The sequence below is a fragment of the Phacochoerus africanus genome, chromosome 8 (genome assembly GCF_016906955.1).
Source record: "Phacochoerus africanus isolate WHEZ1 chromosome 8, ROS_Pafr_v1, whole genome shotgun sequence".
Classification (NCBI taxonomy): Eukaryota; Metazoa; Chordata; class Mammalia; order Artiodactyla; family Suidae; genus Phacochoerus; species Phacochoerus africanus.
Window position 1 is genome coordinate 47118866 of NC_062551.1, and position 23707 is coordinate 47142572.

General features: G+C 54.8%; 1 protein-coding gene across 7 annotated transcripts in view; it reads left to right on the top strand.

Moving 5' to 3' along the window:
• SIPA1L3 (signal induced proliferation associated 1 like 3) overlaps positions 1 to 23707 on the top strand; it is a 231914-nt gene that overhangs the window by 175959 nt on the left and 32248 nt on the right. For all 7 annotated transcript variants that reach the window (XM_047793285.1, XM_047793287.1, XM_047793288.1 and 4 more), the window contains 3 exons: positions 4727 to 4854; positions 11316 to 11434; positions 12150 to 12577. In XM_047793285.1, coding sequence (XP_047649241.1) covers positions 4727 to 4854; positions 11316 to 11434; positions 12150 to 12577 — 675 coding nt within the window. The remainder of the gene's footprint in view (positions 1 to 4726; positions 4855 to 11315; positions 11435 to 12149; positions 12578 to 23707) is intronic.

The following is a 23707-nucleotide window of genomic DNA, read 5'->3' on the forward strand; positions in this document are numbered from 1 at the left end:
ACTCAAAAGAAACAATAGAATGGGGTCGCCTGGGTAATTTCCTAGGTGGGAGAAATGGGAAGATGTTGGTCAAAGGGCACCAACTTTGAATTATAAGATTAATATGTTTTGGAGTTCATGCTGTGGTGCAGTGGGTTAAAAATCCAACTGCAATGGCTCAGGCCACTGCAGAGGCACGGGTTCGACCTGGCCCAGTAACTTCCATATGCCACAGATACAGCCATAAAAATTTTAAAAAATAAGATGAATAAGTTCTGAAGATTTATTGTATAGCATGGTGGCTGTAGTTAATAACTCTGTATTTTATGCTTAAATATGCTAAGAGGAGTTCCCTGGTGGCTCAGTGGGTTAAAAATCCATCGTTGTCGTGACTGTGGCTCTGGTTACTGCTGTGGTGTGGGTTTAGTCCCTGCGCCCGGGAACTTCCACATGCCATGGGTGTGGCCAAAAAAGGGGAGCGGGGCGAGGAGGGAAACTCTCTGCAGGCCCTAGAACTGAGCCTGGCACATGGTAACGGCTCCAGGAGGGTTATGCCTGTCACCACCGGGTGCAGGCCCTGTGCAAATGGCATCTCTGTCCTCAGGGTTTGCCATTCTCGGGTGCAAGATGAGCAGACCTCCAGATTCAGGACAGAATTGTGTGCCCGGCTCAGCACCCCGCAGAGCTGGCCTGGACCCCAGACATTTGCTCATCAGGCCACTTGGCTGGCTTTTTTTTGTTTGTCTTTCCTTTGTTTTTCTCTGCCAGTTCCATAAAGAGTGGTATATCAGTTAGGAGGCATTTGACTTTAAGTGCCAGAAGCCTGACTCCAGAAGGCCTGAAGCATTAAGGGGATTTATCCTCATCACATCCTAAGTCCCGAGGCAGGGTGGCTCTGGGACTAGTTAATTTTGTAGTGTCATCCTCAGGGACCTGGCTCCACTTGTGACCCACGAGGGCTACTATGGCTCCAAGCAAAACCCCGCCGAAAAAGAGGGAAGAGCTTCTCTTTGTTTCTGAGAGTTGAGGAACTCGGTCAGTTGCCCATCCCGGAACTAAATCCAGGCAAGATCACATTGGGTCCCCAGGACTGTCTTTTATTTATTTATTTATTTATTTTAATTTTGTGGCCACGCCCACAGCACGTGGAAATTCCCAGGCCAGGGATCAAATCCCAGCCATAGCTGCGGCAGCACGAGAGCCTTACCCCGCTGCACCTGGCCAGGGATTGAACCTGCACCTCCAGTGACCCAAGCTACTGCAGTTGGAGTCTTAACCCACTGCGTTAACTCTCCAGCCCCACTCCTGTCTTAAACCACCAGGATTTACTCAAGTCAGGTGGCGGAGGGCTGGTGGCCAGAGCACGATCTGGACTCCACCAGCAGGAGCAAAGGTGATGATGTCTGTTGGGTGGCAGTTTGTTGACCCAGCATGTAGTTTGTTCACCCAACAATGGCGTCCTTTCCGCAGCCATCCTGTAAGGCACTCGTCCCCGTTCCATGCTTCTGTCTGTGCAGGAGATGGACAGAGCAAGGCTGGAGCCCTGCCCTCAGGAGTTCACATCTGTCTTGGTGCTTTCCTATGTGGCAGAGTGGGACGTTCAAAGCCAAGATCCTGGCAGCCCAAACCTGCTTCTGGGGAATTTTGCCCAGAGCTGTACGTGGTAAGATGCTGCAATGTCCCAATTTCTAGTCTGCTTGACCAGCAGTGACAGAAATGACCCCAAATGGGACATAGTCGACACCTACAGAACAATTAGCATAGATCAGTCCGTTTATGTTGGGATAATAAGAAGGCTTCTTAGTGAGAGAATTACATAAGTGGACAGAGTACAGGTTGTCTTGATTGAGGGCAGTTAGTGAGAGATGAAGCTGGGAAGATACGTCCAGCTAAAGATGGTCCATCAGTTAGGATTAGCTGTGGCTGCATAATATAGAAAATGGCGATTCAGATGAGATTGTTTCTTTCTTTCTCCCACGTTGTCAGGGACCCAGGCACCTCCCCGCCAATGTTCTGCCATCCTTGGCCTGTGCCCTGCTGGTCTTAAGGTGGCTGCTGGAGCCTCAGCCTTAAGGAGATAATGAGGCAAAGTCACATGCAGTACTTTTATCTCATTGATCAGAACTGCAAGGGAGCCTGGGAAATGTAGTTTGTTAGCCTATCAATGGCTGCCCCAAATACAGTAGGGATTCTGTCCCCAAGGCAGAAGCAGAGAACGGCCTGCAGTGTCTGCCACTCACACCTTCCGCTCTCTAGCCCGCCCCACCCACTTTCCTTTAGTTCTCAGGATTTGATAGGAACGTTTTGAGAAAATGGAATAAACGCATCAACACTCCAATTTCCAGCTGTGCTGGAGCCACGTTTTACCAGGAGGTAGCGGCCAGCCAGTAAGGTGAAGATGACTTATGCTTTTTATGGTTTTGACTATCTTTTTTTTCCTGGAGGCATTAGAGGTCAAGGTCTGGAGGAGTGGGGGTAGTATGTATTTTCTTGGCAAGGGAGTAGAGATGAGTTTGCAGGAAGTGCAGTGTGCCTCTGAAGCCCCCCTCTGCTGCTGCCCTGGAGGCGTTGCAGCCAGGAGTTTAGAGCTGGTCTTTGCAGAGACAGCTCTGGCTTGGGACTGACAGGGCGACCTGGAGAAATCAGTTAGCTCCTCTTTTGGATCTTGAGGTTCCCAGTTTCCCACCCTCTCAAGTTGCAAGTTTAGGCACAGGAGCCAAATGGGGAGTCGCAGTATCGGTTTGATTAATGGAGGCTCAGGGACTCCCCCCAAGTCCAGGGCTTGTGTCAGTGGAATGTTTCTGGCTGCAAGTAATCAAAACTTGGCAGGCTCAAACGCTGTGGGAATGTGTCATCCCGCAGGAAAAACAAGGTTCAGAGAGCAGACTCCAGGGAGGGTCCGTCCAGCATCCGGACAACATTATCAGGGGCCAGGTGGTCCCTTCTGCCTCCTCTCTTCCCCCCTCAGCTCTGGCCCCGTCCTTAGGCTGGCGGGGAGAGCGCAGCGGCGGCTCGCGTGTGGGGTCTGGACGCAGTAGCACCTGGTAGAGAAGAGCGGCCATCTTTTCTTGTCACCTCCTTCAGAACAAGGAGACTTTCCCCCAAAGCCCCTTAGCAGCCTTCACCCACCATGCTCTCAGGGTATGCTGGGTAACGGACCCTTGAAAACCGGGGTGACTTACTCAGCAAGGGTTTGCTTCACACCCACACTGCAGGTCCACCACTGATGGGCATGGGGCCTCTCGGGACCCAGGCCACCTCACGACTCCCTGGCAAGAACCGGTCACACAGCCCCGACCAGCCGCTCTCGAGGGGCAGGAAGTGTGGTCGTGCCGTGTACGTGCCAGGTGAAGAGCCGGAAGTATTTTCTGGGAGTCTTAATAATTCACATCCTCTCATGTCTCCTGTGTCTGTCCCTGACCAGCCCCCGGCAGGGAGAGGGGCTGCGCCATGACTAGCTCTGATCTGAGGTGGAAGGGACATTGGGAGGTGCCCACAGGATTCACTCCAGGCCATCAAGAACGCAGCTGGGGAGTGCCCATCATGCCTCAGCAGATTAAGAACCCAACTAGTGGAGTTCCGTCGTGGCTCAGTGGTTAACGCATCCAACTAGGCACCACGAGGTCGGGGGTTCGATCCCTGGCCTCGCTCAGTGGGTTAAAGATCCGAGGTTGCTGGTGAGCTGTGGTGTAGGTCGCAGACGCTCGGATCTGGCGTTGCTGTGGCTGTGGCGTAGGCCGGCAGCCGTAGCTCCCATTCAACCCCTAGCCTGGGAACTTCCATGTGCCGCAGGTGTAGCCCTAAAAAGAAAAAAAATGAGAGAACACAGCTGGGACCTAAGGCCACAGAAAGAACCTTCTGCCTGTTGCTCTGTTAAATCTAAGCCCTTGCCTGCAGGTCTGCAGGGCCAGCCCCCCGGAGAATCTCTAGGAGACAGGTTTGTCGTTTCATGCCTCCACAGCCCTGTGAAGTGGAAAGCGTCATCCCAGGGTTCAGACGGGAAACCTGCAGTTCAGGCCAATGAGCACTTGCCCGAGCAAGGTCTTGTGGCCAAGGGAGGGCTGGAGCCCAGACCTGCGTCCGGGCCTCTCCCCTGCAGCGCCTTCCGCCAACCCAGAGACACACATGCTTCTGGCCTATCAGCCAGTTGTGTCATGTCAGCCTCAGGCTAAGCTCTGGGCACGTAGGACACCGTCCAGTCCCACACTGAAGGTCCTACTGTGACTGCCTGACAGCCAGGGAAGCTCAGGCTCAGGCTGAGGCAGCAACTCTGCCTCACTGGACAGGAAGCAGAGGCGAGGTTTGATTCCCCAGGGTACCTGGTTCCAGACCTCCTGTCCCTACAAATGCTGACTTAGCCTATTCTTCCCCACCAGAGAGAACGGGCCCCCAAGACAGGCCTGGGGACCGGGGGCTGCTGACAGCAGCTTGCGCTGTTTCACAGCCAAAAAATAGCACCCTGAGGAGCTTGTGGGGAGGGCCGCTGGCCCAAGTGGCTTCTACCCCCTCCTTCCTCGAGGACCCACCTGGCCCTGCGCACCCTGCCACCACCTGGCCTGCTTCCCAGGCAAAGCTCATTCCTGACCCTCCGTTAATAGCATGTTTCCAGACTTACTCACCTCGCCTCCCCTCCGCGCCGAGCCTCCTGTGTGTTTAAAACCCCCCAGTGAGCAAGTCTCCGGCTCCGGTGGTTCTGACGCCCCAGCCCTTCACCCCACCGTGCTTGCCTCCTCTTGCTCCCCTGCAGGTACGCAGCCGCCCCGCACCCGCTGCTGTCTTTTGATCCCCACTTCAGCCACGATGCGACGTCCAGTGGCGACTCCTCCTCAGGCGGCTTGACCAGCCAGGAGAGCACCATGGAGCGCCAGAAGCCAGGTAGGGCCTCCCCAAGCCACCTGTACCCCGGCCTCGCCCTGCAGGGCCCCTGATGTACAGAGTGACAGGTGACGCTCCCCTTCCTGTTAGTGATGAAGAAAGCTGTGTGTCACACGTGAGGTTAGAGGAGTCACCCAGCAGAGCGGCAGGGACAGGGGTCCGTGAGGGGGGTCTGTCTTCACCCTGACCGGGCATCAGCAGGTGGGGTCTGCCAGCACTATCAGGGCCCGGGGCGCAGGTGGGTGACATGGAGGTGGTGACCCCCAGGGGAAGTCTTTGAAAAGGACCAAAAGCGGTGCTCTCGGGGGCTCCCACCTGGTGGTGTCCTGAGGCTGCTCGTTATATAAACCCTCCAGGGCTGTTCCTCCACTATTGTGGACGTGACAGCACATGCCAAGGAGCGAACCCAGCCCTTGAGCATCTACTGTGACCACGTATCACAAAGTCATCAGGCCCACGTTCCACACCCAGGGCAAGACAGACATGGCCAGCCTCCGGGGGACCCCTGCCCCTCCCAGCCAGTACCCCCGCAGGTCACCATCCTGCTTCTCATGGCTAGGCTGAGTCTCGCCTGGTTTTGAATTTCACGTATGGGGAACATAGACTCCCACTGAATGGGGTGGGGGGGCTTCGGTTGCGTAACATCACGTCGGGCACGTGACCCTACGCAGCAGCGCAGTTTCCAAGGGGGCGTCTCCATCCCATGAATGACCCACTGTCTCTTACTGCGTTCTAGTGCTCCGCTAGTGTCGCTAGGAAGAGTCTCATGCGTGTCATTCGAAGAAGACACGCTCAGGTTTCTGTAGGGGGTATCCCGGGGCCGGGGGGACTGCTTTGTAAGAGACTGCCGAACCGTTTCCCAAAGTGACCACCCATCTCCCACTCCCGCCAAGGACAGAGTTCTCGTTGCTCTGTGTCCTCCCCAGCGTTTTCGTTTCAGCCTTTCTCCTGGGCACACAGTGAGATCACATCATCCTTTTAATTTACATTTTTCTGATGCCCGATGAGACCAAGCATCTTCTCATCTGTTTATTCTCCTATGTATTGTTATTCATACAAGCATGTACTACTCAGATGAACATTTTATTTTATTTATTTATTTTTTTTTTTGTCTTTTTGCTATTTCTTGGGCCGCTCCCGCAGCATATGGAGATTCCCAGGCTAGGGGTCGAATCGGAGCCGTAGCCACCAGCCTACACCAGAGCCACAGCAACGCGTGATCCGAGCTACGTCTGCAACCTGCACCACAGCTCACGGCAACGCCGGATCGTTAACCCACTGAGCAAGGCCAGGGAGGGAACCCGCAACCTCATGGTTCCTAGTCGGGTTTGTTAACCACTGCGCCACGATGGGAACTCCTCAGATGAACATTTTAAACATAGTTTCTCATAACAAACCTGTAGCCCCCTTGAAGTGTGAGAACCACCAAATGATGGGTGGGCTCAAAAGAGAGAAAATCAGCGACAGAGAGGGCTGACATTGAGGGGGACGAGATGGAGATATCTACGCAGGAGAAGTTCTAGAATATCCGGGCAGCCCTCGGGGACAACCGTGTTGGCAGCTCACCGGCTTCCCCGGGCGCTGCAGGGCAGGTTACATGCCCCAGGATTAGCAGCCTAGAGAATTCCCCATGGTTCTCATAAATGGGGGCAGTGGCTGGACTTGAGGCAAGCAGGTCGCCCTCTCAGCTCTGCCGTCCCGCTTCTGCTGCCACCAGCGCCCGCAGACACGGTTCCCGCCCCTCCTCGGTGCGCGGGATCCTGCCTGCAGTGCTGTGATCTTTTCTCCCGCACAGTTTCACAGCCTTCCCCCCATTCCAGTTGAGAGAAAAAGAAATGTGTTACTTGGCAGTGTCATCACACCAAAGTGTAAAATGAGGAGGAAGATTTTCCAGCCCTCGACACAGCCCCCAGTTAGTGGCTCAGAAACTCACTGTTGTCCTCCCCGCCCCTTCTTCTGTCTCCCAGAGCTCGGCTCCCCTCTCACTTCACTGGGACCTTGCTCTCAGTTGACTGACTCCTCCCTGCACGCACCTGCACATCAGGGCTGTCTGTTGGGAAGTATCTTAAAGTCCAGAATGTATCGAGACCCAGGCAGGGGGCGGCCGGCGCCCTGGCCGTGGGGATTTGCCCCGCCCTCATCGGATGTCGCCATCCCAGCAGCAGACGCAGTTTCGGGCACTCCACCCCCTCCTGCTTGATCATCAGGAGCACGACAGAGTGGGTGCTGGAAACGCCCTGTTTGGGCAACGAGGGAAATGATGGCACAGTGGGTTAAGAATCCGACCGATAAAAAATTAAAAAAAAAATAAAAGAATCCGACCGAGGTCTCTCAGGTGGCTGCAAAGGTTGCGGGATCCATCCCCGGCTTGGGTTAAAGATCCAGTATTGCCACAGATGCAGCTGAGATTCAGTCCCTGGCCCCGGAACGTCCTTGTGCCTCAGGTGTGGACATTTAAAAAAAGAGAGAGAAATGTGAGTTCCCGTCATGGTGCATCGGAAACAAACCCGACGAGGAACCATGAGGTTTCGGGTTTGATCCCTGGCCTCACTCAGTGGGTTAAGGATCTGGCGTTGCTATGAGCTGTGGTGTAGGTCGCAGATGCTCGGATCTGGCGTTGCTGTGGCTCTGGCATAGGCCGGCGGCTACAGCTCCAGTTGAACCCCTAGCCTGGGAACCTCCAGATGTCACAGGTGCAGCTCTAAAAAGACAAAAAGACCAAAAAATAGAAATGAAGAGGAGGAAGATAAGACAGAGAAAGCTTGTCCCTTGTCTGAGGTCCCTGCTGGTGAGTAGCATCATTGAGATTTGAACCAAGACCTGCTGGGTTCTAGAAGTCTTCCTTAATCCCCACCACCCACGGACACCAGCACAATCCCTCACCCACAGTGAGAGCATTTCTCACACCTCGGCGCACCCAGGTTAGGAAGGTGGCCCCAGAGCCACCAGATGCCGCAGGTCCGTGCCTGGCCATGGTGTCAGCACAGCTCTCACAGCCACGTCCGTGCCTGTCACCCACCTGGTGTGTCACGGGTGAAGCAGTAGAGCCAAAAGGTCACTGGGGGTCAGTTCAGAGGACCAGTGAAGGGCCCAGGATCAGGGCCTGCTAAGGGCAGGGCCAGGGCAAAGGGGACATGTGGGCCACCCGGAAGGGGCAGGAATCCAGCCCTTCATCCCTCCATTCATTCGACACGTCACCCGTGATACTCGCCAGGCTGGGCGCCAGGGATACAGTATAAGCCAGACAGTTGGGTCCCCTGCCTTCTTGGAGCTGACAGTCCGTGGGAGAGACCAACAGTAAACAGGAGCACCCAGTGACACCCACCCACCAACGATGTGGGGTGTGGGGGAAGCAAACACAGTGCCTCGAGAGGGGTTGGTGGGATTGGAGGGGATCTCTGAGCAAATCCCGGCTTGGGCAAGGCTGGAATGCAGAGGAGCCAACTGGGAGGAGAACATTCCAGGGAAAGGGAGCTGGTCAAAGACCCGATGTAGGAAGGGGTCGGCCATTGGAGACGTGGTGGGAGATGAGGACAGGGAGGTGACATGGACAGCGTGGTGGGGACTCTATCCTTCGCTCAGAACTGCAGAGATGAGGAGAGAGGAAATCTGACTCGGGTGTGCAGAGCAGCCCTCTGTCTGCAGATTCCTGCAGGGTGTGGCCCGTGGAGGGGGAGAAATGGGAGTTTCTAAATGTGGTTGTTGCAAGATACAGTTAGAATTTCCTCATGTTCAAGGATAATAACCAAGGCTTGTGGGGGGGTGTTTTAGGGTTGGTTTTTTTTGTCTTTTTAAGGCTGCACCCACGGCATATGGAGGTTCCCTGGCTAGGAGTCCAGGTGGAGCTACAACTGCCGGCCTACAGCACAGCCACAGCAACGCCAGATCCTAGCCATGCCTGTGACCTGCACCACAGCTTACAGCAGTGCCAGATCCTTAACCACTGAGCGAGGCCAGGGATAGAACCCGTGTCTTCGTGGATGCTGATCAGGTTTGTTAACCGCTGAGTCAACGACGGTAATGCCTGTTTTGTTTTTGGCCACACCCACAGCATGTGGAAGTTCCCAGCTAGGGCTTGGACCCACACCACAGCAGCAGCCCAAGCCACTGCAGTGCCAATGCCAGATCCTTAACTGGCTGGGCCACAAGGGAACTCCAGTAGTCAGTTTTTGACCTGAGCAGCTGAAAGAATGAAGCTGTATGGTCTGAGCAGGAGAGACTCTGAGCGATGCAGTTTGGGGAAGAGAAGGAGTTGACTCTGGCCTTGTTCAGTGGGAGGTTCCAGTAGACACCCGGTGGAGGTGTCGTCAGGCAGCCATTTATTCAAGTCTCAAGTCATGGGGGGAGGTCCAGGCCAGGGACAGAAGTGTGGGAGCCTTTGGGGTCATAGGTGGTAGTGAAGGCTGGATGTGACTGCCCTGGGCTTGGCTCACTGCAGAAGTGTGGTCTCCAGGCGTGGTCTGGCCACCTCACAAGGACCAGCGCCTCCTGGGCGTGTGGGATGCTCCAAAGAGGAAAAGCGTCTCCAGAGGTAGAGTAGGTGGACAGCCTGCCCCCGCTCTCGTCATGGTTCCCAGATGAAAGCCACACAGGCAGTGGCACCTTCGACTGTGGCCAGTCAGCTGCTCTCTGCCGTGGCCTTGAGGGCTCTGCCTGACCCTCCAGGCCCCTTCCCCAGCAGGAATGTGGGGCCAGAGCGTCCTGGGGCTGCACCGAGGGCAGCAGTCTGTATGGTTGTGCGCTTCCAATGGGCCTGGTGAGAAGTCCTGAGTCAGCTGTGTGACCTTGGCGGTGACCTCATCTCTCCCAGCTTCCGGTCCGTCTTCAGTGGTGGACCCCTGAGTGCCTCTCCTTCCAGGATGGTCTGGGGATCCAGCGAGATCACACCCAGCCCCGGCACAGGACCTAGCCCATCATCACGAGAACGGTGACCCCTGCTTCGAGCGCACTCACTCTCCCGCATTGCCTGAGTCGTCGGGGAAGCTCAGAGAAGGGTGCGGGGGTTGAGAGCACAGACATGAAGCATTTCCTGACTGTGTGACCTTAGAGCAATTGCTTAACCTCTCTGTCTTTTCTCCTTCACACATTAATCCGGCGCTAATATCTGCCTCACAGTAACGCAGGGAGGATGTGACAGGGTAATGCATGCTAAGCACTTAGAGCAGTGCTGACACAGAGCACGTGCTTCATGATAATAACCGTTCTCATGAGCATTTAAAATGCAGCATTGGAGTTCCCGCTGTGGCACAGCAGTAATGAACCCAACTAGTATCTATGAGGATGCGAGTTTGATCCCTCACCCCACTCCATGGGTTAAGGATCCAGCATTGCCATGAGCTGTGGTGTAGGTCGCAGGCACAGCTTGGATCTCACATTGCTGTGGCTGTGGTGTAGGCTGGCAGCTGTAGCTCTGATTTGACCCCGAGCCTGGGAACTTCCATGTGGCTCAGGTGCAGCTCTAAAAAAAAAAAAAAAAAAAAATGCAGCGTTAATCAAAAGTATAGGCTCTGGGGTTAGACTACCTGTTAGTGTAAGTTTAATAAATAATATTAACTAGCCCTGCATTGGGATTTGCGTGTCTTTTTAAAGTCCAGTGCTCAGTTCAGGCATATGGACTAGCTTGGGAGTTTAGACTTAATTTACACCCATACCAGCCATCATGATTTTAAACCTCTTTCACCTTTGAGCCAGCAATTCCACTTGTAGAATTCTGTCCCAGGCACAATTCCACACTTGCTCAAAGTTGGGTGTAGAGGGAAGGCCACCAAAATGTTAAGAAACCCTGAAAATAACCCGAATGTTCATCAGTAGGAAACTGGTTAATTACTTGATGTCCGTGCACATAGTGGACACTATACAGCTGTTAAAAGTCAGAGAACCTCACGTTCAGGTGTGTGAAGATGTGTTATGACGATAAAGAGCAAAAGGCAAGTGTAAGGGTATTTGTAAAGTGAGAAATCCAGCTGTCGGGCAGTGCTTGTGGTGACTGCATTTTCATTTAACAGAAAGAGTTATATACATTTAACCCGCAAGGGAATGCGCCCTCGCTTACGTCAAGAACCCTATTCACCGAAAAGATAAAAGACAGTCCCATAGCAAACATGGGTAAAGGATGCGAACAAGTCATTTACAAAATAGAGACTCTGAATGGCCAGTAAGGATGAAAAAGGGCTCAGCCTCCTGTGGCACAGAGGACTGTTACACGGCTTTGCTAAGGGAACCCACGTAGAAGCACCAGAATTACGGCATGTGATAAGTGCTCCGTAAATATTCTGTCACTGAGTGTTGTTTTCTCTTAAGACGGGAGTCGATGGGGTCACGACCCTGTGTGAGCTCAGCAGACAAGCCAGCAGGGGGGTGGGACCGTCAGACCACATGCAGGACCAGATCCTTTGGGTGGAGTCCAGCCAGCGCCTGCATCACCTCTGACCACTGGTGGACTGTACTCTGTCTTCCTGCAGAGCCTTTGTGGCATGTGCCTGCCCAGGCCCGGCTCTCAGCCATGGTCGGAAGCAGCGGGAGCAAGCACACCTCCAGGCAGGACGCAGCAGGCAAAGATTCCCCCAACAGGCATTCCAAAGTGAGTTGGGGCCCCGCCTATCAAGCCCGGGAGCTGGCGCCGTGGGAGCTGGCTGCTTCATGCGGGTGGGGGCCGGGCGGGGGGGGGGGGCGGGGACTCTGGGCACCCCGCATGAGCACACCCTCCACCTCTGCCACCCTCCACTCCAGCAGAGCGGCTGGTCCGGATTTAGACACCGCCAGGCCTGCGTCCTGGCTCCAGCCCCCACCAGCCACATCATCCTGGGCAAATCCCTCACCTCCTGGAGTCTCCTCAGGCCATGGGTCCTGGCAGGTGTCTTCACCAGCTCGGGCTGCTGTAACAAAAGACCACAGACCAGGTAGCTTATAAGCAACAGAAATTTCTATCTGACAGTTGTGGAGGCTGGGAAGTCTAAGATCGAGATGCCAACAGATTGCGAGTCCGGTGAGGATCCACTTCCTGGTTCATTGGCAGCCTTCCCCTCCCCTCGTGTGTGCAGGGAGCTCTCTGTAGTCACTTTGATAGGGATGTGAGCAAGTATATGGATTTCATCACCCCATTCATGAGGAGTACACAAGCATTCACAGGATAAGCATGCAAACTGTAGAGGAGTTTTATGATCCCGTTCATGTGGGCTCTACCCTCGTGACCTGTCTGGCTCCAGGGTTCACACTTGGATGCAGGGAGGACCCAGGGAGGGGAGGTCGGCCGTTCACGCTGGAGCCTGGGGATGACACGCTCTCCCACCTTCCAGGGCGAGCCTCAGTACTCCAGTCATTCCAGCAGCAATACCCTCTCCAGCAATGCGTCCAGCAGCCACAGTGACGATCGCTGGTTCGACCCGCTGGACCCCCTGGAGCCAGAGCAAGACCCTCTCTCCAAGGGCGGCTCCAGCGACAGCGGCATTGACACCACCCTCTACACCTCCAGCCCCAGCTGCATGTCCTTGGCCAAGACGCCTCGGCCGGCCAAGCCGCACAAGCCCCCAGGAAGTATAGGTCTTTGTGGGGGCGGGCGCGAGGCTGCCGGACGGCCCTACCATGCAGACCGGCGACGAGAGGTCTCCCCTGCCCCTGGGGTCCCTGGCCAGAACAAGGGCTACAGACCGAAGCTGTACTCCTCAGGTTCCAGCACCCCTACAGGCCTGGCTGGTGGCAGCCGCGACCCACCGAGGCAGCCCAGGTAAGGCACTGCGTCCAGTCTGGGTCCTTTAGGGGGTCCTGACCCCCTTCCACAAACCCAGTCTGCAGTGGGCTTCCCTTCTTCAGACAGGCGCTCACACATGGTTTGCTTCAGAGTTGGGAGGCTCGTGGACACCCCCACCCCTGCTCCCCATCCATGGACCTTCAGGGATCCTGCTAGAGGGAGAAAAATCCTCGGCTGTCTATCCTGTCTGTCTCTGGTTTACTCTGACCCTCAGTCTCTCCTTTCCTCTCTGCTGAGACCAGTAGTTTTTATGCTTTCTGGGAGTCTCAGACTGTTTCTTTTAGGAGGGCCATTGGCTGGAGGTGATAGGAAACCTGACCCATGGTGGCTGAAATAAACGGGTTTCACTGTCCCCTGATGGGGAGCCACCAGGGAGGGCCTCCAGGCCTAGCCCCTGTGTCTTCCTGCTCCATCATCCTTCTTATACCGGCCGCAATCTCCTGGTCTCCAGATGGCTGTGGTGCCCCTGGGAGGCATGGGACAGAGAACAGAGGCAAGGCTGCAGCGTCTCCTGACTGGAGAGAGCAGACCTTTCCCAGAACCTCCGTCAGCAGGCGGGTCTCATGGCCATCTCAGCTACCAGGAAGTCTAGGGGGTCACAGTTTAGCCTTCCAGCCTCCCTAATAAAGGGCAACGTAGCCCCCAGACAGCCCCCTGGAGGGCTGTGTAGGACAGGGTAGGGCCAGAGAGTATGCACCTTTGCAAAGTTCCGTGTAGATGCTGCTCTTGGTGGTCCGGGGACCACACTTTGAGAACCACAGGTAGAGAGGCAGACAGAGGAATAACTGAGAATGAACAGGCACTGACTAGCCAGCAACCTGGGGTCTGGACCACTTACACTGAATCTAATGAAAGCCATGCACCGCTTCCCGGAAAAGTTCTGCCATCACAGGACTCAGCCTGGTTGAGGGAGCCCCTCAGGGGTCTTCAGCCCCAGGCCAGGATTACTTTGCTGCAGTCTCCGGTGGGGACCCCTGAGGTCACCGCCTCCCTGCCCTTCCCTGACCACTGAGCAGGGGCCAGCCTGGGTCCAGGACCCCCATTAGGGGTCTTCCCCTCCTTTGGCTTCCTGACGCCTTGGCCAGTCCCCAAACCTGTGGCCTCTCTCCACGCAGGACAGGTGCACCCAGGCAGTAGCCTCAGACCTCCGTGACCACAAGCCACTGTGGACCTGGGTCTTTGTGCAGAATATCTGTTTTTAAAAAAGTGAAGCAAAAATTCCCCTTGCAGTTTTTAGCCTGACTGTGTGCAAAGCACTTTGACCCAGCCTCGTCCGCTGAGGATGTTTGAATGTTGCGCACTACCTCCTTACACGACCTCATGATGCGCAGTGATACTCTTGTTACCGAACTCCAGTTCGGCTGCTCGCAGTTGCAAAGCCAACATTCAAGGGACAAGAGGAGTTCCTGTCGTGGCACAGCGGAAGTGAATCCAACTAGGAACCATGAGGTTGCAGGTTCGATCCCTGGCCTCACTCAGTGGGTTAAGGATCTAGCGTTGCCATGAGCTGAGGTGTGGGTCGCAGACGCAGCTTGGATCTGGAGCTGCTGTGGCTGTGGTGTAGGCCAGTAGCTGTAGCTCTGATTGGATCCCTAGCCTGGGAACTTCCACAAGCCATGAGTATGGCCCTAAAAAGAAAAAAAAAAAAAATGTTCTCAAGAGACAAGAATTGATTCGAAAGGAAAATATGCAGAAGCCTAAGGGTCCTGGAATTGACTACTGTAGAGGCTAGAGATTAAAGTATAACTAGAGTCTGAGATGGAGGGGCTGACAGATTTGGGAACCAGCGTGTTTAGAGCACCTGTGTGTTGGTGCTTCCCTCACCGTGGCGCCGGCCCTCCTTGAGTCAAGGAGCCAGGAGGAGGTGAGTGTGGAGACAGAGCATCCCAGTCAGGTCTGTCTTGTCTCAGCTTGCTTCCCTAGACAGATAGTTTGTGAAGGGTTGTTTTTTTTTTTCTGTTTTTATTTGTTTTGGGAGGGGTGGGGGTTTTTTGGCCACACCTACAGCATGCAAAAATTCCTGGTCCAGGGAGTTCCCATTGTGGCTCAGTGGAAACGAATCCGACTAGTATCCATGAGGATTCGGGTTCAATCCCTGGCCTCTCTTAGTGGGTGGGGGGGTCCGATGTTGCCCTGAGCAGGATGCAGATGTGGCTCAGATCCTGCATTGCTGTGACTGTGGCTGGCAGCTGCAGCTCCGATCCTACCCCTAGCCTGGGAACTTCCATATGCAGGTGCAGCCCTAAAAAAAAGAAAAAAAAATTCCTGGTCCACGCATTAATCCCCACCACAGTAGCAGTCCAGGCTGCTGCAGTCACAACTCCAGATCCTCAACCTGCTGTGCCACAAGGCAACTCCTGGGCAGATAGTTCCTAATCATTTGAACTCAGGGACCCTTTTGAACAGCTCTTTCATTCATTTATTTGTCTGTTCTTTTCACTCACAGATATTTCTTGGGGACTGATTATGTCCCAAGGACTTTGCTGGGAGCTAAGGAGAAGTAATGAGCAAATTCATGTGAGGTCCCCAGCCCTCACCGCCCCCCGTCAATAGAGGGAGACAGATGTCAAAGTTCACCCACCAAGAGGGACTCTGTGCCAAAGAGAGTCCTATGTGCCGTGGGGGTCCCAGGTCTCAGCTGTGGTAGCCCCCATGCTGGACAGACGTGGGGTTAGTATAGCTGAGTAGCTGTAGGGGTTTGGATTCTGTGCTATAAAGGCAGCAGTGCTGGGGAGTAGGCTGTGGCTGAGGCAGGGGGGTGGGTATAAAATTACCCTTGTCTGAGAGAAGGATTTGCCTAGAAATGAAGGGAGTAAAATGGGAGAGGAGCCCGCTACAAAAGAGGGCCCTGCGGTTGGGAGCCTTAATTTGCATACAGACAATTGATGCTAATTGCAAATCATTCTTATCTACTCATTAAAGCTGCTTCCTGAAGTTTTCTCCTAGGCAACCAGGCTTTAGTGTGGAACAGCATTTCCCAAAATGGGGTGCTCGAGGTGATTTGGGTGGTGCGGGGAGGAAGATGTTTTATTTTAAATGGGTATTAGGAAGGCTGTTATCAACCCATCCCCTGATTTTACAGATACTGCCTTGGACAAGCTAAGGAAAATTAAATCAGTTGATTCAAAGGAATGTATTCGTGGTAGATGAGACTGTGGACTCCAGAGTCACCCCACCAGGGTTCAAGCCCTTCCCTGCCTTGTCTGGTCTGTGTGGCCTTGGGCAAACGTCTGAACCTCTCTGGGTGTGAGTTTCCTCATCTAGGATATGGAGACTAAATCTCAAACCTACCTCACAGGGATGTGGTCAGGGTTAAATGAGCTGGTGTTTGTAGAGCTGCCTTAGAACTGCCTGGCAGTGGACTTCAAGCCTGGCTCTATTAGAGTCACCAGAGGATGTTATTAAAAACTGAGGCCTGGCGTTCCCGTCATGGCTCAGCGGTTAACAAATCTAACTAGCATCCATAAGGATGCAGGTTCAATCTCTGGCCTTGCTCAGTGGGTTAAGGATCCGGCATTGCCATGAGCTGTGGTATAGGTCGCCAACGCGGCCAGGATCCTGAGTTGCTATGGCTGTGGTGCAGGCCAGTGGCTACAGCTCCAATTCGACCTCTAGCCTGGGAAACTCCATGTGCCGCATGTGTGGCCCTAAAAAGCAAAAAAAAATTAAAAATAAAAGATGAGGCCTGGAGTTCCCGCTGTGGCACAGTGGGACTGCTGGCATCTTGGAAGTGTAGGATTTAGGTTTATCCCTGGCCCAGGAACTCCATAGGCCTTGGGACGGAAGAAAAGGGGGGGGGGGGGGAAGGATGAGAATTTGCATCTAATAAAGTAAAGTCAGAATGTCTTGATTTCAGAGAGATAGCAGTGAGTGATGGCTTGAAGCAAGATCTTAATTCTCTGCTCAGGAATTGGACCTGGGCAGCCTGGATGAAAACCAGGAATCCTAGCCACTAGACTAGCTAGAAACTAGAAATGGAATTGCTCTGATTCTTGCCACTGTTGAAAGCAAGAATGTTTCCAGGAGGCAAAGGCTGTAAAAACAGGTATAGAGTTCCCGTTGTGGCTCACTGGTTGGCAAATCTGACTAGGAACCGTGAGGTTGCAGGTTCGATCCCTGGCCATACTCAGTGGTTAAGGATCCGGCGTTGCTTTGAGCTGTGGTGTAGGGTGCAGATGCGGCTCGGATCCCTTGTTGCGGTGGCTCTTGCGTAGGCCAGAGGCTATGGCTCCGATTTGACCCCTAGCCTGGGAACTTGAACCTCCATAGGCCGCGGGAGCAGCCCTAGAAAAAAAGGCAAAAAGACGGAAAAAAAAAGGTATAAAGTTTATCGTTAGAAACATACAGCAGGAGTTCCCATGTGGCTCAGCGGTAACAAACCCTACTAGCATCCGAGAGGACTCGAGTTCAATCCCTGGCCTCACTCATTGGGTTAAGGATCTGACATTACTGCGAGCTGTGGGTGTAGGTTGCAGATGTGGCTCGGATCCCACGTTGCCATGGCTGCTGCAGCTCCCATTCACCCCCTAGCCTGGGAACTTCCATATGCTGGGGGTACGGCCCTAAAAAGAAAAAAAGAAAAGAAACAGTACAACATGTGGGAGAGCGTGTAGAGAATTTGCCCGTTTATCTAAGGCAGAAGTAAAGCAGTAATACACACCCAAAGGAGGGAGGGTGTGGGCGCCCCCCCAGTGAGAAGAGTGCCAGAGAGGTGACTTATATAGGACAGTCTTTCCAGGTCTTTGTCTTCCTTTGGCCAATCGTCTTGTTTTATCTTTCACACCTGACCAGATCCAGGGCCCTCCCCGATCTGTGTGCGCATCTTTTGGCCACGATGGATTCTAAAGCAAGCATGGCGGGAAGGTTGTCTAGACTTACAGCCTGGCACCCCCTCCCCTTCTGACCCAGAGGGCTCTCTGTGTGTGTGTGGTTGAGAGCTCCCTGACTCTGAGGATGGGGGGTATGTGACCTCTTTGTTCTTCTGCCCAAGCGGGGCTCAGCCCCTCTTCTGATCCTGTCATTACCATTTTTTCGCAAGTACACAGCAGACAAGTACCAGGTATTTGCCTTGTGCCTGTTATTATTTCTGTCTTGAAGGATAGACGGATACTTCTGTAAACGTTTGTCCCGTGGCTCATCTCTCTCCTGCCTCAAGAAATGTAAATTAGGAGTTCCCATTGTGGCACAGTGGAAACGAATCCTACTAGTATCTGTGAGGGTGTGGGTTCCATCCCTGGCCTCGCTTAGTGGGTTAAGGATCCGGCATTGCTGTGAGCGGTGGTGTAGGTTGCAGCCTCGGCCTGGATCCCGCATGGCTGTGGCGTAAGCCAGCAGCCATAGGTCTGATTCGACCCTTAGCCTGGGAACCTCCACATGCTGCAGGTGCAGCCCTGAAAAAAAGAAAAAAAGTGTCAACTAGAGCCTAGTTGTCAGGGTCTATCCTGGAGCCCATGTGTCTCCGGCCTCAGTATCTCCCAGGCCACATCTTACAGGCACTGCTGGAGACACTGGTGACTGAGACAGCCCAGGCCCCCCGTCTCAGGGCTCAGAGTCAGTGACAGCCCACAGTAGTCAGGGCCAGGGTGGGGGAAGCCCTAGGGATGTGGGAGCCTGAAGGAGGGACCTGACCCAGTGACGGGGGGGCTTTCCTGGAGAAAAGAGGCTACGCTACTGGGAACCAGGAGGGCAGAGTGTCCCCGACGAGAGGTTGGGGTCCCCCCACCCCGCCGGTCCTCCTGCAATCCTCCTACCTCAGTAGGCACAAGTTCCCAGATGGCTGCGGAGCACCTGCGCATGCAAGACTGAGGCACGCATGCCTCTGCCTGCTGCTGGCCTCGCCAGCCCTGGCTCCAGGCACCCTTGTGCATCTGCTGTCATGGTCCGTTCCCTGGACCTGCTGCCCAGCCTCGGCGCCCAAGGGCAGGCACCCGTGCTCCCTAGCTGCCCTGGGTCTGCCGTCAGGCCATTGGTAGCACAGTGCGTTGTGTTCACTCATGCAACAAGTGCCTCCTGTGTGCCTAGCCCTCTGCTGCGGACTGGGCCCTGGCAGTCCTGGCACTGACGGGGTACCATGGGAGACAGCAAGTAAAGAATTACAAAAGTAATTCATGGGTTATGCTAGGGGAGAGCCGGCAGGGGAAGAACCCCTGGGATCTGAGAGTGAGTGGGGTACAGGGCTGGAGGGGGGGGTCCAGTCTAGCCAGAGTCAGGGATCATTTCCCTGACGAGGGGTCATGTCTCCCAGGGATGAGAGGGATAAGGAGCCAGGAGCAGATGAAGTGGTTTCATGGGGGCTGGTGATATAGTCTTGATGCAATTGTGTGGATGTTTGTAACTCTTTGTTAAATTGTACCTGTATGTTTCACATACTTTGCTATAAGTGAGCTATTTTTAAGTTATTTTAGGAGTCCCCTCATGGACCAATGGGTTAAGGATCCGGAGTTGTCCCTGCCATGGCTCTGGTTACAGCTGTGGTGGGAGTTCGATCCCTAGCCTGGGAATGTCTGCGTGCTGAGGATACAACCAAAAAAAAAAAAAAAAAAATCTTTTAAGAAAGAGAAAAAGGAAAGATGGCACGTAGAGAAGGTGTCCCTACGAGGAGTGGCATGTGCAAAGGCCCTGAGGTGGGGAGGAGGGAAGGTGCCGTCAGGTCACTGAACACAGGCCCCTTGGCTCAAGTTTAGAAACTGGTGGGGGGGCAGTTGATGGGAGGTTGGGGGTTGGTGGGGACCAGACCACACAAGGCCCTGTCAGCCACATTATGGAGTTTGGATTTGATCCTAAGTGCTGTGGGCAGCAAAGAAAGGTTTCAGCAGAAAGGATAATGCAGGCCAGATGTATGTTTTGAAAGACGGTGCTGGAGGCGAGACTGGCGAAGTCTCAGGCCTGGATCTGAGGCCAAGATGTGAGTGAGAAGGAAGAGGGCGCAGACTGGAAGCCAGCAACTGTGGATGCGTCAGCAGGTGGCACCTCTGGGGACGTAAGGAGGGCAGGGGACACAGGTCCAGGACAGTGCCGGCGAGCTGGGAGCTGTGTGTGAGTCCGGCCGGCTGCTGCGGATGGGGATCGTTGAGATTCTTGAGAGAGGAGAGCGGGGCTGGGCGGGCCTGAGAGCAGTGTTATTCTTGTGCTCCCCGACACTGAAGCACCCACCGGGTGCCAGGGACCATTCCAGACGCGGTGCTACAGCATGGAATGAGGTCAAGTCTCTCCCTTGTGGAGCTGATATTCTCCAGGAGAGAGCGAGGCAGACAGACAGACAACTGAACAACTGCATAATATTAATATGGTGGAGAAGTTCCTGTCATGGCTCAGCAATTAACGAATCTGACTAGTATCCATGAGGACAAAGGTTCGATCCCTTGCCTTGCTCAGTGGCTTAAGGATGTGGTGTTGCTGTGGCTGTGGTGTAGGCCAGCAGCTACAGCTCCAATTTGACCCCTAGCCTGGAACCTCTATATGCTGTGGGTGCAGACATTAAAAAAAAAAAATTAAAAAACAAAAATATGATGGCGATAAGGTCTGGGGAGAAAACCAAACTGGGCAGAGGTCCTGGAAGACCTCTCGGAGGAGGTAATATTTTTTAGAACGTGTGAAAGTGATCTAGGCAGGAGAAAGAGCAAATGCCGTGGCCGGGTAAACTCCCAGCTTTCTAGAAATGCTCCAGTGGGCACAGGGGATGGATCGGATGAGGCAAAGGGCAGAGCGGCAGGAGTCTGCTGGGCAAGGGGGGAGGGCCCCAGCTCTGGCAGGGGTACTGGCCATGGTGGTCAGATGCCGGGATTTGATTCTGAGGAATGTGGGAGCCACGGGAGCACATAATCTGGCTTAGGTTTTAAGATCACTCTGGGCTACTTGGGAAGACAGCGGGCTGTTCCAGGGTAGAGGGATTGAGTTTGCCAGCAAAATTTGAGAATCACCTGGGAAAGGGATGGGCCCTGCCATGCCCAAAGGGGGATCCCCCCACCCACTCCCTCCGTGTACTCCAGCCCTCGCCATGGAAGCCGCCACAGCAGCCTGCAGCAGCTTGTGCCCATGGATGATTCCAGTGACTTCACATACCCTCCCCCCAGACGTTCGTCATGGGAGCCTGGCTTCCAGGCACAGAGCCAGGCGCCAGCGCCTGCCGTGGGCACCACAGTGGGCTGAGTGATCCCAGGCGGGCAGCCACCTGGCCCCCCGCCCTTTCTGGAGGCAGCACGCGCTCCAGAGCTTCCTGGGCTTCCACAGCAATTTGTCAGAGCTGTTCAGGGGCCTTGAGAGGCTCTCGCCTGCTGCACAGGGTGCTGACCCCGCCACCGTTCTGGGCAGGCAGGGAGCATGTGGCCTTGCCCCCACAGGCTGTGCTCTTAGGCTCCGGGACCCCCTCCTGGGGGCATAGCCCTGAGAGGTAACGGGAGGGGCTTGGGGTCCACCAGGGCCCCCCCTGCCTATGTTGGCTCTGAAGCTGGGGCCACATGACAGAGAGACAGAGACCTACTTGGAGCGTCACAGGCCGGGAAGAGGAGCCCCTGCCGTCTCCGGGGAAGGAGGGAAGCCTGCAGAGATCTTGGGGAGGGGGCAGGGAGGAGCACAAAGGCCGGAGGTGGAAACATTTCTTGTGTGTTTGAGGAACAGCTTCCACGTGGCTGGAGCAGAGTGAGCGAGCTGCGGAGTGGGAGGAGCTGGGGGCAGAGAGGGCTCAGACCAGATGGTGTGGGGCCTCCAGCAGGGGAGGCCGCACCCCGAGAGAGGCGGAGCCGCTGTCCTGAGTGGAAGAGGGCCGATGGCGCTTAGCTGTTGACAGCTCCCCTGGCTGTGTTTGGGGTGAGGGCAGGTGGAGGCCATGGTGGTGATCCGGGTGCACTGAGGTCGGTGGAGATGGCCAGTGGTGGTCGGATTCCGCATCGATTTCGAGCCCATGGGTTTTTACCCTGTATCTTCTCTGCTTCCACATTCTGAAGACCTGCTGTTTTTGCTCCCAGAGCACAGGGCAGAAGGTGGCCACTTATGGCTCCTACCCTGAGCCTGATAATTCCAGCCACGTGCAGGGACTAATTCACCTCTCAAGCCCGTGCCGGACACCAGAGCAAGAGGGCGAGATTAGTCCCGCAGTGAAGGCTTCCAGGGGCCCACTTGGGTGTATCCAGGTGAGCAGTGTAATTTTCCAAGCTCTGGCCTCCGACGACCTGTGTCCAGGTCACAGCTGCACCACTAACCAACAGTGTGGTCTCCCTTGGGTTCTTTAGTTTCTCTGAGGCTCAATTTCTTCATCTGTAAACTGGGGATGACGATAAGCCCTGTGGTCTGAGGCTTGCGAGGATGGATTCACACCATGCATTTAATGATGTGCTTAGCAGAGGGCCTGAGACATAGCTGGTCCGAATGGATCGGCTGCTGCTGGGTTCTGTTCTCATGGTTTATGTGTTTGTCGTTACTCCTGTTGTCATGGAGAGGATGGGTTGGTGGTTAAATGTAGTGTCTCTTGAGCCAGACTGCCTGACTGTACATCCCGGCTCTGTCTCCTACCAGCTACATTATTTGGGGCAAGTTATTTAATCTCTCTGGGCCTCAGATTCCCCACTTAGAACACGAGGATGATGGTAGTTCCTGCCTCACGGGGTTGCTGCGGCAACCAAATGAAGGGATGCCTGTGAGATGCTGAGACAGGGCCTGGCTGTGTTCATGGGCTCGGCACGGTCACCACCATCACTACCACCACCTGCTCTGCCCCTGCTCTTCATCCTCAAGGCCAGGGCACAGCTCCCTCTGTGCCTGTTGCCCACCCTGGACCCCCATCAGCCTCGCCGGGGGTGAACCGACCAGCACATCCCACGCACCCACGCCGCTCTGCAATGTCTCCATCCAGCCTGTGGTTTTTCAGTGTTTTTTTGTAAGCCACCAACTTTTTACTCCAACAAAACCTTGACTGCTCTCCAAGACAGAACACAAGTCAATGCCCAGCCTCTCTGGGTGAGGGTGGTGGGCGGGCAGAGCAGGATGCCGCACCCCAGTGCTGGCTGAGCCCGGAGCCCAGGCTTTTGGCCCCTGGACACACCATGTCCCTGCTTATCTGCAGCTCGGGGCGCACGTCCCCGCTGCCCAGGCCTGTGCTGAGCACTTGGTGCGCGTATGATCTCGTGAGGAGGGTGCTGTCGTCGCCTTGGTTCTCAGAGGAGGGCTGAGGCTCCCTGAGGTGAAAGGGCTCAAGCAAAGATCACTGTCACTTCGGAGTTCCCGTTGTGGCGCAGTGGTTAATGAATCCGACTAGGAACCATGAGGATGCAGTTTTGATCCCTGGCCTTGCTCATTGGGTTAAGATCTGGCGTTGCCGTGAGCTGTGGTGTAGGTCACAGACGTGGCTCAGATCTGGTGTTGCTGTGGCTCTGGCCTAGGCCGGTGGCTACAGCTCCAATTAGACCCCTAGCCTGGGAACCTCCTTATGCCACGGTTGCAACCCTAGAAAAGACAAAAAAAAAAAAAATCACTGTCATTTGGAGCTGGGATTGGAACCTGGGTCAGGTGAGCAGCACGGCCCACGTTCTCATCCGCCGCACGGTGCCCCCTCGTTTTTGGAGTCGAGGCCAGGAGGGACATCCGGCCCTGATGGTGTTTCAGAAGGAGGGTGTGTTCACTCTGTTGCTCAGCAGGCGGGGTAAGAGCTGCACCCTGTACCTGGCACCTGACACAGCTCATGGTCCCAGGGTGTGTGAGCAGGGGCGCCTGCCTCGGGGGGCCGGGATGAGATGCACAGCACAGTCAGGGGAGTATTCTGTGTTGTCCCGCTGTGTTCGGGGCACCGTCCCCTCCTGAGGCACATAGTAGAGGTTGAGGAGGGGGGCGGTCCTGGCAGTGCCTTTGGCTGCAAATAATGGGCATTCTCAGCTCAGTTGGAGAACGTCATTTATCTCTCAGAACACGAAGGCCCAAGCTAGGGAGTGGCCATGATTGGGTGATGTATTGACTCACGGACCCAGGTTCTTGCCCTTTCTCTGTTCTGCCTCCCATCGGCCTACAGACTGGCTCCCCTCACAGTCTCAAAGTGACTTCAGCCAGACAGTCCGTGTCCAGCAGAAGAAAAAGTGATGCTTCCTGCAAGGGGTCTTTGTTTCCTAGTAAAGAAGTCGT